General features: G+C 40.7%; 3 protein-coding genes across 3 annotated transcripts; all 3 read left to right on the forward strand.

Annotated features, from left to right (window-relative positions):
- Positions 1-2559: 2559 nt before the first annotated feature.
- On the forward strand, positions 2560-3207 carry LOC145909307 (uncharacterized). The gene has a single exon (XM_082996700.1). It carries the CDS (start codon positions 2560-2562, stop codon positions 3205-3207), a length of 648 nt encoding a protein of 215 aa, XP_082852826.1.
- A 7336-nt stretch (positions 3208-10543) lies between these two features.
- Positions 10544-12476, forward strand: LOC145908943 (uncharacterized). Its single transcript, XM_082996264.1, has 3 exons — positions 10544-10736; positions 11199-11345; positions 11666-12476. Exons 1-3 carry the CDS (start codon positions 10565-10567, stop codon positions 11863-11865), a joined length of 519 nt encoding a protein of 172 aa, XP_082852390.1. The 5' UTR covers positions 10544-10564; the 3' UTR covers positions 11866-12476.
- Positions 12477-13592: 1116 nt separating this feature from the next.
- Positions 13593-15102, forward strand: LOC145909077 (uncharacterized). The gene is made up of 3 exons (XM_082996397.1): positions 13593-13733; positions 14179-14325; positions 14716-15102. Exons 1-3 carry the CDS (start codon positions 13610-13612, stop codon positions 14934-14936), a joined length of 492 nt encoding a protein of 163 aa, XP_082852523.1. The 5' UTR covers positions 13593-13609; the 3' UTR covers positions 14937-15102.
- Position 15103: the final 1 nt, after the last annotated feature.

Here is a 15103-nt window from a genome sequence, read left to right on the forward strand (position 1 = left end):
GCTCATTGCACAGTGCAATAGGTTCGTGGTTCCGCTACATTTCATTAACATGGAAAGGCACAAAGCACAAAACTCGTATGGTGCCTAATAAAAATCAAATTCACTTACTCGTCGTTTCCAACTGGATGAGGCCACCTCCACACAGTTGGATGAAATCTGTACTTAAGTTTTTCGTCGTTTGTCCACCAGTTTTCCTGCAAAGATGGGCAGATACATGAATGTTTTTGCACCAGATCTTGGTTATTAGGATCCAAATTAATGATTATCAATGGCAGTGGTTCCAACTATATATATTTATATATATGGTTATATATATACAATGCAAAGTATCACCGACCTTGCGATTTCATGTAGTTTCTGCAGGGACAGCATCACGTTACGTTTGCCGCTGCTAGCGTAGTTCGTGTATACCGTGCTTCATTCAACGTTGTGAATTTAATGAATGTTATTCTGAAATAGTCAGCACATCAATTTTCTTGATTTGCCTTAAGAATCTTACACAAATGAAATCTTATTGTGGGGGTTTGTCTCTTTTGTTTATAAACATAATCATATTAAATATTTTAAAGGCAATTTCAAACCCTGCATATCCATTCATTGCTTTTTTTCCCGCTCCGTACAGTCCAACCGTTATCGTGACCGTGCATGTCATTCCCAGTTCTAAAAAAAATATAATTTTTAACAACGCACTCATATATTTAGTAAACTTATTACCGGATAATATGGCATAGAAGCAGCAGCTTATTTTCTTTGAAGTTGTTGGGCGATCACTGCGGAAAAAGAACATTTGCGAAAAATGCACACAAAACATGCATAAAAACGAAAGAAATACCAGCAAATATCAAGTCAACACACCAAGAAAATAGGCCATAATGACTGTCTCAAGCATTCGCTGTACTTGGCCGCCACGTTTTTTCATTAAGTTTTTTTAGAATGGAAACCCCCACATAAAACACATGGGTCTTTCGCCGCTTAGTAGAAGTTATCAACAGCCATTAATACAATACGATTGTGTTTTCTGCACAACAGACATCAGAGCAATACAAGATAAAAACACATATTTTAAATAAAAGTCCACAGAGTTGTTTTCTGGAGCCATTACAAAGTCCATGGTCTCGTCCATAATAAATAAATGAAACACATATTTCAAATCAATACAAAAGTCCACAGAATTGAAATTCCTGTTGCTGCCAGGCATATTTTAATAAAAATGTACTGATCTTCTGGCATAAACGTACACTATTCTTACGACGTTTCGTCTACCATGCGGCGAGACTTCATCAGGTATAACGCAACAATTGAATCACACGGAAACACGCAGGGGCACAAAGGAAAACAGAAAAAGTGGAACGTTGACACCGCTTGTCAACTCACGTGCTAGAGGCAGAGGCACCAAACATTGCAGAAGACACAACCACTACAACAAACCATTGCAAACTGCCGAAAAGAAAACACACCGTTCCCTGTCATTGACGCATCCACCATTCCTGTGGATGCGCAACGACTCAAGAAATAGCCGCTTGGCGTGGTCCAGCTCCATTTCCAGGACTTGGGCTCCATTAAAGTCAACTCCATGCCGCAATGTCACCGCATGATTGGCCAACGTAGTCCCGCTGGCATCCTTCGATGCGACATCACGGCGATGCTCTATCAGTCGCGTCTTGAAGACCCTCCCGGTTTCGCCGATGTACACACCACTGCAATCCCTGCATGTCATCGAATAGACCACCCCCTTTGGCTCGAAAGCCTCCGCAGCAATGGGTCGCGAAACCAGATTGCCAATCGCAGCGTGGGGCCTCGTGTAAACCCCCATGCCGCAATCCTACATCAATCCCCGCAATGTCTCGGTAAGGCCATGGACGCAAGGAACCACAACTGTTCCGCTAGTGGGCGTTTCACGCCTCTGGGTCAATGCCGTTCTCGCGCTTAACATCCAGGCAGGACATTGGTTTGTACGCAGCGCCCCCTTGGCGACACTAATCTCCTTTTCCTGGTCTTCCAGTCTTGAAATGTGGGTCCTGGCTCCAACCATTACCGATCTTACAACCGCCCTTTCATGTTCCATCGGGTGTGCCGAAAGAAACTAAAGGCAGCGACTCGTATGTGCTGGTCCTCGATGAACACGAGCACTAACAATTCCATCCTTGTCCCGGTAAACTTCTACATCCGAGAAGGGTATTTTGCCACCACTCTCCTCTTCTTCCAACGTAAACTTGATGGAATCCTCGATGCTGTTAATGTATGTCAGGAAGTCTTGCACTTTTGCTGTATCAAGAATGGTCAACATGTCATCCACATATCGTCTCGAGCACTAGCAACTCCAGACGATATGTGGATGACACGTTTACCATTCTTGATGCAACAAAAGTCCAAGCCTTCCTGACATACATTAACAGCATCGAGGATTCCATCAAGTTTATGTGGGAAGAGAAGAGTGGTGGCAAAATACCCTTCTTGGATGTAGAAGTTTACCGGGACAAGGATGGAATTGTTAGTGCTCGTGTTCATCGAGGACCAGCACATACGAGTCGCTGCCTTTAGTTTCTTTCGGCACACCCGATGGAACATGAAAGGGCGGTTGTAAGATCGCTAATGGATGGAGCCAGAACCCACATTTCAAGGCTGGAAGACCAGGAAAAGGAGATTAGTGTCGTCAAGGGGGCGCTGCGTACAAACCAATGTCCTGCCTGGATGTTAAGCGCGAGAACGGCATTGACCCAGAGGCGTGAAACGCCCACTAGCGGAACAGTTGTGGTTCCCTGCGTCCCTGGCCTTACCGAGACATTGCGGGGATTGATGTCGGATTGCGGCATGGGGGTTTACACGAGGCCCCACGCTGCGATTGGCGATCTGGTTTCGCGACCCATTGCTGCGGAGGCTTTCGAGCCAAAGGGGGTGGTCTATTCGATGCCATGTAGGGATTACAGTGGTGTGTACATCGGTGAAACCGGGAGGGCCTTCAAGACGCGACTGAAAGAGCATCGCCGTGATGTCGCATCGAAGGATGCCAGCGGGACTGCGTTGGCCAATCATGCGGTGACATTGCGGCATGGAGTTGACTTTGATGGAGCCCAAGTCCTGGAAATGGAGCTGGACCACGCCAAGCGGCTATTTCCTGAGTCGTTGCGCATGCACAGGAATGGTGAATGCGTCAATGACAGGGAACGGTGTGTTTTCTTTCCGGCAGTTTGCAATGGTTTGTTGTAGCGGTTGTGTCTTCTGCAATGTATGTTGCCTCTGCCTCTAGCACGTGAGTTGACAAGCGGTGTCAACGTTCCCCCTTTTTCTTTTTTCCTTTGTGCCCCTGCGTGTTTCCGTGTGATTCAATTGTTGCGTTATACCTGATGAAGTCTCGCCGCATGGCAGACGAAACGTCGTAAGAATACAGTACGTTTATGCCAGAAGATCAGTCCACAGAATTGCAATAACAGAAACCATGGCCTTCTACGTAATAAATGAATGAAACACATATTTCAAATCAAAACAAAAGTCCACAGAATTGTCTTCTGGAGCCATAACAGAGTTCATGGCCTCCTCCGTAATAAATGAAACACATATTTCAAGTAAACACAAAAGTCCACAGAGTTGTCTTGTGGAGCCACTACAAAGTCCATGGTCTCCTCCGTAATAAATAAATGAAACACATATTTCAAATCGATACCGCGGTGTGCTCTCTATGAGGAATTCGGCCAAATCCACCGGACACGCTACTGTCATCTGTATGTGCTGGACGTTAGTCATTTTCGTACGAACAGTTTGTTTCAAGGTATATCGGTGTCCACAAGCGCTCAGTTACAGTAAATACAGCGTTTCTGCACAAAGGAAGGAAGACTTAGCACAATAAAATGCAGGCTAAGTGCTTCGAAAAAAACGTTTGTAAGGTCAGTAAGAGGCTGCAATGATGTATTTTACCTTTTTACGTCACTATCTTCTAGTCATGACGTCACTCGGTATCTGGAGTATATTCCATGCGGCACCGACTCGTCCCCGTGTTATGCTGTAAATGTTTAAATATTGTTTTAACTTGGCGACTGAATCAATTTGGCACCAAACTGTCCAAGCAGGATGCGATTTATACGTCAATCATACGTTTTGTCAGCCACAAGATTATGCAGGATAATAAACAATGACGTATGCTCACGTTAAAAAATGTGTCAATTTATTCTGGGGACTGCAATTTATCAAACCTAAGATTTGCCATTGTACAAACAAAACAAATATCCAAACTGTTCTGTTGTATTCTTCAGTCACAAACAGTTTACGTGAATTGGTACAAAAGGTGCGCAGGTTTTATGGGCAAAGCCAACACGCAAATAACGCCAGGAACGCAATTATTAGACACTGAGGTGCGCAGTAAATCCACAGGCGTAAGTTGCATTGGCAGACACGCTGATTGCACAGCGAGTCAAAAGCGCCGTTTTGTTGGGTCAACTTTAGGACACATAATGATACAATTACACAACATGTTATACGTTACGTATTCACCTGTCACTCGTACATGTGAATAGAATCTGGTAAATGGTGTTTCTGCACGATTCGTAAAGCTGTTCTTCTGCAGCGATTCCAAAAACCTGAATATACTTAAGTTGTTAAGTTAGGCATTTAGTTGTATAAAGCAATTGATGAAAATATTTATTTTAACGTTTTAACTAAAATACAATTTTTAAACAAGAACTTTCAGGCAACGAAATATGTAAAAGTTGTGCCACTACATCGATTGTGAAGGTACGTTCCTAATCGACACCATGTACTTTCTTCAAACAGATCCGGGATCTATCTGTATGGAGCATGGAGGTGTGGAGCTATATGGACAAGAATTGGGTGTTCTATAGTTGTATATCGTGTACATTGGTACGATACTTGGGTGGCAAGTCCGCCATTTTGTTTTTTCATATATTGTAACAAACTGTGGTATTAGGGGAAGATGTGGGTTTCACTGAGTCCGAAACACCATGAGAACTAGAGCAATTATACTGACAGAAAATGTTCCTTTACCTTAATTTTAGTATTTTTCTTATATTTAAATTTTCAGTTGTTGGGGCTGTATAGTATTAATTCAACATGCGAGTACACACGTCGCTTATAAACGAGAGAGAAACTGTTACTTGATACATACGGGATAAGCGCTGTGAGAGTGCTCCTCGATGGGTTTCAACGATACATTTCACCTTCCTATGCCACTGCTTTAGTCAATACGGCGACAAGTCTGATGTGTGGAGTTCTGCTTCTGTTCGAACAGGTGTCGTATTATAACCTGTAAATATTTTTTTAATAAACTATGCATATACATAAATGTCGCCGTACAACAGTTAATGACATAGGACCACAAGTTATTTAACATATAGAGCACACAATTATTACTGCAGAATTTGTCAAGACCGTTGCAGTTGTTCCTCCACATTCGCAGCACTGTACACGTTACAGTTCGGTACTGGATCGCCATCAGGTGAAAAAGATGAAAAAGGTCAACACTTCGTCAGCATTTTCTGGTTACTAGGGTTGTTAACCAGATGCTAAAGCCTTTCAATCCAATTCATTCTGTTGAAACAAAGCTGGTGTAATTTTTGCCATGGGCATATGGGGTAGCGGTAATTGGTTGTACGGTATTCAGCAGTTCAGAATAACCTAACAAGGCAGCGATAAGGCCTACCCTACAAATTTACTTGGAACCATGCCAGGGTGATTGGAGATTACATACCTTTTTTTAACGCGACGAATTGACCGGGAAGTGAGTTCTGTTAAACACCACTGCGCTTTTCTGCTGTGCTGGCTGGAAGAGCATCGACTTTTTCTCCCCGGAACATGATGATGCAGGAAGAACTTCGACGGGTTGTCACATGCAACAACAAAATATTTAAGCACTTTTGGATAAAAGTTACTTCATTAGTATTATCAACACAAAAATCGAATTTAAGTAAAGTCAATTGTAAATAGGCTTGAAACCTGGCTTAATGGTTGCATAAATTAGGATCACATTATCAACTGTTTTCAAAGCAAATGCCCAAGTAAATAGACAATACATTCAGTTTGATAGGTAATTGCCAAGGTATTGCTTTCTATATTGTGACAGATAACATTTGTATGAGAGCTGGAATTTTTTTTGTCAATGCGTTTCGAACGTATCATTCACGTAATGCTTATGTCCAACCCTGACGCAGAATGCAGCGAGGACCGTGCACTGTCCTCGCAAAACAAAAAAGCAGCAGCAAACGTTGTAATGATAAGTACCGGGGGATGCAGTGAGAAGGAGGAAAGGCGCAGAGAGCGTGGAATGGTAACCGGATGAAACCGGTTTCAACCGGTTACCGATGTTTCACCGGGTACTTGCTCAATACAACGCATAACATAAAATAAAGCATGCTTGCGAGCGCGGCGGAACAGAATTGGACACATTTTACGTGACGACTGGCCAAGGTTTTCACAATCTAAATTGAAAAAAATGGTCTGGTCATTTGAACCAATTGAGTCAGGGTCAATGCCATAAAACACATGTCCTTTTCACAACAGCGAAAACCGTATTAAACTTAGCTGCACGAAGTCCAGTTGGTTGAAGGAGCCCGCTGTCGGTTTGGATTTTTCTTCATTGGTCGGTCGATCAGAAAACGTTGAAGACCTATATGTACAAAAAAATCAGTGTTTGCGTAAATATGAATAATAAAATCCTGCCTTACATAACTTATCCTGTGTGTTAATTTCAAAACGGTTGGTTTTGTACCTGAAAACACGCTTGGTGTAGTTCTTGTAAGAGCGGATATAATCTGGAAGAAATCTATCGTACAGGTCTGCTGCATCAAATCTGCAACAAAAAGTTCAACTTAGTCATAAATAGGGCTTTAAATAAACATGCGCGATGTAATAAGACAGAAACACGTTATATTTACAAATACGTTTTACTTTTTCATCAATTATTTTTGAACGTTTCATCAAGCGACGCAATAATATACTTCCTTGCGAAAATAAACCATAATACCAACCTCATGTGATAATAGTTGATGATATCACCGTCAAACAAGTACATGTAATCTGGTTGTGCTTACTTAAGATGAGTTGAAAGCCCACTTCAGCGTTGGATGCGCTTCGAGGTGCAAACTGCATCAGTCGACTGCTGGTACCGACGTATACCTACATAAATTGACAAAAAATTCAACGCGGTACCTTTATGAAGTGTTACTGTATACGCTTGACACTGATTCAGCGTAAAATTTTACAAAAATCTAAATACAATCACATATCAACACACAACCAGTGCCAAAATTCGATGCACCGATCAAAAAAAAGCTCAAACCGAACGTACAACTTAGCCTTCATCACTACTATCACATTTCAACTGAAAATCGCAGTAAACTTTGCTATAAAAGCTCAAAACTTACTTCCAGCACCCTTACCTCGATAAAAACATCCTGCCTCCAACTTTATTTCCAACGTCTGGGCAGGCGACTCTAAGAAATCGAATTTTTTCACTAATCTCACATTGTTACGTAGATTCTCCTGATTGGCTCCACGTCTTGTGACTGGGTGCGTTTTCCGCCATTTTACATAATTTTTTTTTATTAAATAAATTTTTGGCTTTAAAAAATAATTGCAGACAATACCCTGATTTGGCAAGTTTGGTTTATGAATTAAAATGTTTATCAAATAACATACTGTATATATGTCAAGGTTAAATTGATAGCCGTGTTCATTTGAAGTGACAAACAACGTTTTCATAAATCCGACTTGAACCGGGGAATTGGCATCGGCAAAAAAAAATGGCGGCGTACGTTTCAACAGCTGAATAGAGATACAAAAACATGGATGTTGTATAAATGTTATCTTTGAAGGATAGTGTGCTAATGCAATGGAAAGAGGGGAAAAAATACTGATATTATGTTTTTTTATTAATTAAGTGCGATGAAATGATATAAACAGCAAAATTGGAAGTAATGTCAATAATTTAGAAAAAAATTACCTAACATAAAGAACTGCATTGTAAACAATAATATTGGATATATTTCACTCTGCTATTGTAACATGTAAGTTTTTTGACAAGATAAACAGATTGTTTGCATTGACTGGTAAGAAGTTTTTACTTAAATTCAGCACAAATGCAACAACACTTGCTGCTAAAGCATTGTGGTATTCAAAATACTAGCACTACAACTATTTAGAAGACGATGTAGTCAAACAATCAAACGTGTTGGAAGACACTAGGCAAAGAGATGAAGAAATAATAAAAAAAACGCACGCATCTGACTGCATGAAGGCTGGTGATGGCTGCAGCAGCGGTCATTGTTGGGCAATTGTTTTTCAAAGTTGTTTACGAGTTGGCAACACAACAATCAAACGTATTAGAGGCACGTGACTGAGAGATTAAGGAGTAGTAAACAAAAACGAACGCATCTGGCTGGATGTAAAAAAGTTATAGCTGCAGCAGCACGCCAAGGCAAGGCACGGCCATTGCTGGGCAATTGTTTTTCGAAGTTGTGAACGAGTTGGCAACGAAACAATCAAACGTATTGGAGACATTAGGCAAAAAAGGAGTAAAAAAACGAACGCATCTGGTTGCATGTTGGCTGGTGATGGCTGCAGCAGCTCGTTGAGGTAAGCGAAAAATTTGCAGGGAATTGTATTTAGAAGTTGTAAACAAGTTGGCACTGCAACAATTTAAACGAATTGTAAAAATAGCAATTTATGTGTTTTGTATTGGACATATGGGCAAGTTATAATTCGCCATATGCATTTCGATGATTGGGGCGTATTTTAGGCAAATCTTCTAAATCACTGTACGCCACCGTAAGATATTTACCCATTCAAAATATTAACTTACCACCAAATGCTCGAAAAATTTTGTTGACCTGATAGACACTTGCCCTGACCTAGAGAGCCATCCAGCACGCTTGTTGGTGTTATCATTGGTAGAAATACGGTTTTATCGCTTGCAAATGAGAATTAAATTGGGATTTTACGTTTTATGAACCTCAGTGTCAAGCGTTGTATTATTATTTTTGTCGAAAAATTATTGTGTTCTGGTTATATTGCGCTTAGCAAAGTCGTTTCGAACAGTCCAATATCCTATGTGTGGCAGCAAACTTTCATCAATTTTTGCGAAAAAAATGATATGCATGATTTATGCTGTACACAATGTATTGTTGTTAGCTGACACGTTTAAGTAAATGTACAGCTGTCGTCGGAGTTGTGGCCCCAACAGACTTTGCGTCGTGTTGGAACTTTGCCTGTGTTTGAGTCTTGTGGTTAATCTTATGTGCTCGGCTGGTGCGCTATTGTGCTAAATATCTTGTGCTTGGTGTTAAAGCAGTGACGTTTGTCAGTGGTGTCTGAATTCCCTAACATAGTGACGTTTCCATTTGAGTATTTATGTCTATTTTAATTACGACTGTTATAATGTGGTAATGGTGAATTAGTGCACTCGAAATAAATGTTTCGCGGGCTCTAATGAACGTCTCTATCCTGAATTCCAGTTAGTGAGGATATTTTTCTTGATATTTATATGGTTTATGTCTTGTCATAACCTACCGCATGGAAATGTCGTTCAATACGATGTCACGAATAAATTATTTTATATTTATTTACATTTGCGCACTTGTCATGTAGATTTGCGCAGTAACGACAGAGTCTGTTAAGAGACAGTAAGATTTTTGTTGGTTCAGAAAACTCATTCTGTTTTTAGACTTGCGGTTGAAGTCTGTCTGCTTCAATACATTTCATCACTGATATAAGGGCTGTAATGTATCTACATTAGTTACGACACCCTTAATATGACATTACACTCAATAAATTACTCATATTTTAAAAATACGTACATTTCGATAGAAACATTTACGTTCTAACATTAAAAGTAGTTTTCTTCGACTATCAACGACATTTCTACATTCGCATATCAACAGTTTGACACATGTTTTGACCTTTTTGGTTTAATAATGCGTTCAGTGTATAATCCGAGTGTTTGCGGGTATGGAAAGCACCCACTTCCGCGTTCCCGTGCCAAATATGACCTTTGTTCTGGAATTTAGCCACAGCCTCTCCCAAACGGACGAACAAAGCACAATCACATGCCAATTGACTCATTTTCGTCGCGAGTTTCCGCGAGCTGCGTGTTTAAGTAAACTCCTACATTTTGTACTTACAAAGCAGAACAGTATCACAAATCACTCCCTGAAGCTGATTAAGTACAGAAGGGCTTAGTTTCCAAACTGACGCAGTAGTTTCGGCTTCCGCGTTGTGGTGACCATTAGGATTGTAATTTTAACTTTCATTGTTTAAGTAATTCAGTCGCCAGTGTGTTTTCGTTCAAGTCAGATTTGCAGCAGAAAAACGTCGCATGTATACATAGGAAAGCGTGGTCAAAAAAATTAAGCATCAAAATCGGTACAAGAGCACAGCGCTTTCTTGAGCCTACGTAAAAGAGAGGAAAAGACAGTGTTATACAGACAAGAAAAAAAAATCGAAATCACAGCATTGCAAGACTTGTTATCTATGACATACAAGTAAAAAGAACATGTCTGATGCATAACCATATATATTATACTACACTTATTTCAGGATAACAGTGATTTATACTTAAACCATGTACAAATTTATATTTGGGGTGTTGTCTTTGGGTAGCCTCGCCTCCCTGATCATGAACGTGTTGGTTCAAGCCACAGCACAATGGGTAAGATACCCATTAGATCATACTATGTCAGGCGGAATATGGGAAGCTTGTAACCCATTTTGCCTCTACTACAAAGCAGATGGAGGTACGTCGACTATGCATAACGTTGTCCACAGTGATGGAATTATTTTAGTATTCGGCTTTCTCACTAGCAGCATACCATAATAACCGCGAGAATATAGTGAAAAATGCGTCTAGTACATATGGTTGCTGACAACCGGTTCGCTTTCGCTTGGGCCAAGAACAAGTTCGCGCGAACCGGCTACATGTGATGTATTGAATTTGCTTCGTAATGATTTACAGCGTTAACATTATGCAGACATATAAAAGGGAGATAGTGTGCAGGGCTTGCCCTAATTTCCTGGTAGAGTTGCCACGTAACGGATACCCACCTCAAGGGATAGCAGCTGACGCAGAGAAAGTACCTAAGCGTGACGCTAAACTAAGCTACAAACTATTGTCAGCCCTAAACACTAACTGTGCAATTTCACCAGGATTTCGCAAACAACGATCTCATGTATTAATTGAAAGTGAATATATTTCACAGTTTTCCCCTTTGTTTGGGCAACTCGGGTGTTAGTCATCCTCTCCCTTTTTGCCACATTCGGTTCGTGTTTAAACTGCCTGACGATGGTTGCCAACCAGCTGTCAAAAAAAAAGCTCCTGCTGTCTTCTGGACTTACGCTTGTTGCAGGTAAGTTTCGTCAATCACGTCAATTTAACCCTTTAAGCCTACCTGGCATTAATTCGAATTAATTTTTATCGTTTATTGCCTATACATTCGGCCATACAAACCCCTTTCTGACATGAGTAAAAGTACAACTCAAATCTTTAAAGTGTTGAGTACCAATAAGTAATTTGACAACTATATAAATTAACCTTCTTCAGCACAAACTCTCTTCTCACAGTGGAAGAAAGTTATGGTTAACCGGTGCGTTACGTCTAGCCCACAGTCACATTATTAACAGTTACAAATTGCATTCACGAATTCTAAAACAGCTGTATGACTTTCAGCTTTTTTTCAAATGCTTGGAATGAGCGTCTTCACTGGTAGTTACGTGAGACCAGCCCATGAGGAATGGGGATTCTGCTTCAAACTTGGTTGGTTTCTGTTCCCGTTCTACTTGCTGCTCAGCGCCGGTTTTTTGATGATATCGGGGAAAGTGCCCGGTGTACCGGGGCCAATTGTGTTGAAACCTGTTCAATCTGTTTAAAGTGTCGTTATCCTCGGTCGTGATGTGAAAAACAATTTTTTTTTTAATTTTGCTGTCTAATAAAAGCCGCCATAAATTGCAGCTGACAGACAGTTTCTACACGTTTGGTGTTGTTTTACTGTATATTTGCGTTGGTTTGTGTACGAAAATGCTACTTTAGCAACAGATTTTTAAGATTAAACACGTCGGTTGTTATATATTCCTCAAAAGTGTTTTTGGGCCAAGCCACGTATTTTTTGGACAAAGTCTTTCTTTATTTAACCAACAGCGCAATCTTTATTGTACAACTCAAACTATTCATTAACTGATCATCACAGCATACTTCAACTTGGTGTGTATATTTTGTGTATCATCGTAGTATTTTTCCCTAGTATAATTTAACGGAAGCAGGATAAGCGAAAAACGCATAACCCAACATTTTGGCATAATTTTTTGTAGCGTTGGACCTCCCGTTTGTTGTGCTTTTAGTCACGTCGTGGCATCGATGGAAAATGCTACCATTCGCGGAATCGAAATTCTTGCCCTTCGACGTTGAGTCACTGCACAACAGAATGACTAGCCTGGAGTTTAGAGACGCAACCATTGTTCGTTTTCAATAAAGTTTCCCGCCACCGAAACAGATTTTGTTGATCTGTTACATTATCATTAGCGGCAGCAGTGTCTCGTTTGGCTGTGAAGCGTACACATATCTAATAATCTAAAACAACAAACTTCAAACCGTTTTGTTTGTAGACTTGAACTGGTCAGAGTTATTTGGTGCATGTTAATTACATTGCAAATGTGGTGGTATAAGCCGCAACTCGCATGCGTCACTGAATAAGCTTCCAAGCAAAACTCAGCATAAGTCTTAATTACGCCAACCAAGTCATTACCAACACAAACACAACAAACATGCGATTCTGAATTACTGAACTTCGTTCCGAGCAGGTCCTCAAAACACATTTTCAAGCCATTCTTTTTTTGTTCAAACCGCACAACCGCAAATTTTACAACGAACGTTGTTTATCCCTCGATGGGCGGCAACTTTGGCTTCGGTTGCCAGCGCAAGCCAGCGTCATTGTGTTTGCGCATGCAGTTGTTGCATTCTGAGGTTGGGCAATATTTAACCAAATTTACGTAACGTCGTAGGGTCATGTGAGCGCGGACTGTAACGAATCGCATCGAAGAGAGTTTTGTTGCTAGTTGTGTAGACTTACTATGGCAGGGAGAGTATTTTGGCACTGCAATTGATGAGCAAAAAGAGTGTTTTAAGTATCGCAAGAAATAAAAACTGAAGCAATTGGAGTATATACCATTCATGTGAGAATTGTACGAAAACAGGTTTGAATCACAGGCAGCCATTTGCCTTGAAGGTGACACTCAGATAAACAGCTTTGGGCATAATGCGGTTTGTCAAAAGACATGAAGTTCCATAGCAACGGAAACACGAACTGGCATCGCATGTGTTATAACTACTGCCAAGGACTCAAAGTTTGTTTATTAATTAACGATTGCGTCTCACTATAAGCCACTGAGAGTTTTGTTGTATGGAACAGGCACTTATAACCATCTTCGTCATGAGACGGCCTTGATACCTATTGTTTCGCAGAATAAGTATTAAAACTTTTAATACGTATGTATTTTACAGTGTATCAACTTCAATTTTTTTCAGAAAGGCTGTTTCAAATGTGTTTTCCATGCATTGCTTAGTCATGTGGAAAATGTTTCCTTTTTATACTCAGGTTACAGGAAACATAGCAGCCAGATGGAATTTAGTGGTTTCTTACTCTCTGTGTTAGCTTTGTGTAACTTAGCACTCTGTACTGTGTCCCTCGTCACACATAAATGGGTGAAATTTGGACACAGCGGGATTCTCCAGACATGTCTAGGTAAACTTTACATGCACTGCGTAATACAATATATTATTTCACACATAAAAAAACAAAAGCTACACTTGGACATGGAGGATTATTAGTATTAGGATAGATGCATTCTGACTAGAAATAGTTACAGTGACATGTACAGATTGAGAGCTACAGACAGGGTGTACACACGGTTTTGACCTGAAAGGTCTCATCCTGTAAGGCGTATAGTTTGGTACCCAACGATCGACGTTGACCGAAAGGTACCACAAAGTGGAAATCTGTGTGTAAAAGTTAGCACAGTGCCACAGTCAACAGCTGCACTGATGAGACTTAACAGGTCGAAACAGTGTGTACACGCTGTCTGCAGTTCTCAATGAGTATTAAGGCTTTTTTGGCACAGACATGTACAGACTTATCTCAATAAGTGGTCACACACGTGCGGTGAAGACTCATATTTTTACATTCACAGAAAGCCAAACCGACTGCACTGTAAAAGTGCTGCTTGCGGGCGGTGCGGCCTTACTTGGAGTCGCAGCTCTGTGCAGCATTGCATTAATGTGCAGCTACGCCATCTCGCGGACATGTAAAGCAGCCGCGACCTCATTTGGAATTGCAGGTGTGTGACAGGCTACATCTGTTTTGGTAATTTAAGATTGAAAGATGAGTAAAGCACGAGTATCACTGTTACCTGTAATGTTTCGTTATTTCGTCGTTGTAAATGCCGGTTGTTAATAAATTTGATTCATTGAAATCTTGACACGCGATTTATAGAAGGAACCCAACACTTAATAAGGGCCTCACGGTTTATCAGGTAGGCCCCAAAAAGTTTCATCACAGAGATATCTCCAAAAAGGTGTCTATCCCAACTTGCGCCATGCTTTTTGCGTAACTGGCCCTGACCAGCATGATAATGAAAACAATAAACGGAATGTTGTTGGTGATTGAACATATCACAATGAAAATGTATCCAAATTAAACAGTACAATAATGCTTTTGTGTGTTTTAGCAATAAGCCAGTTGGCTGGCATGGCTGCCTACACCGCAAACACCCCTGTCCACAGAATCAAACCAGGATATTCGTTCATCATCGGATGGGTTTCGACCGGTGTAAGCTTGCTTCTTATTGCTGGGGCCATATTTGCTGCCAGAAAGATTGATAAGCGAGACGTTGATAAGAGCATGGGCTTTGAGAATCCAAACTACAGAAATGTCTCCCTTCCTTCATGATATGTTATTGTTGTTCATTGTCACTGTGACTGCTATCTATAAGTGCAATATCCGTTAAACAAGCAAATATTTTAACAAAAACATATTTTGCAAAAATCAGCTGCGCCATGTTTTCAGAAAAGTCCGGTGCTTTCCTTATTCTCTCCTACTGTCTTTCATTTGCTTTC

The sequence above is a fragment of the Ascidia mentula genome, chromosome 7 (assembly GCF_947561715.1).
Source record: "Ascidia mentula chromosome 7, kaAscMent1.1, whole genome shotgun sequence".
NCBI classification, from domain to species: Eukaryota; Metazoa; Chordata; class Ascidiacea; order Phlebobranchia; family Ascidiidae; genus Ascidia; species Ascidia mentula.

Excerpts from the sequence above, each read along its gene's own strand:
- LOC145908943 (XM_082996264.1), top strand. The coding sequence starts at position 10,565 with ATGTACAAATTTATATTTGGGGTGTTGTCTTTGGGTAGCCTCGCCTCC. Across the intron at positions 10,737-11,198 it reads CTACTACAAAGCAGATGGAG|TTTTCCCCTTTGTTTGGGCA; the intron begins GTACGTCGACTA and ends TATATTTCACAG. Across the intron at positions 11,346-11,665 it reads TGGACTTACGCTTGTTGCAG|CTTTTTTTCAAATGCTTGGA; the intron begins GTAAGTTTCGTC and ends TATGACTTTCAG.
- LOC145909077 (XM_082996397.1), top strand. The coding sequence starts at position 13,610 with ATGGAATTTAGTGGTTTCTTACTCTCTGTGTTAGCTTTGTGTAACTTA. Across the intron at positions 13,734-14,178 it reads GATTCTCCAGACATGTCTAG|AAAGCCAAACCGACTGCACT; the intron begins GTAAACTTTACA and ends TTACATTCACAG. Across the intron at positions 14,326-14,715 it reads GACCTCATTTGGAATTGCAG|CAATAAGCCAGTTGGCTGGC; the intron begins GTGTGTGACAGG and ends TGTGTGTTTTAG.
- LOC145909307 (XM_082996700.1), top strand. The coding sequence starts at position 2,560 with ATGGAACATGAAAGGGCGGTTGTAAGATCGCTAATGGATGGAGCCAGA.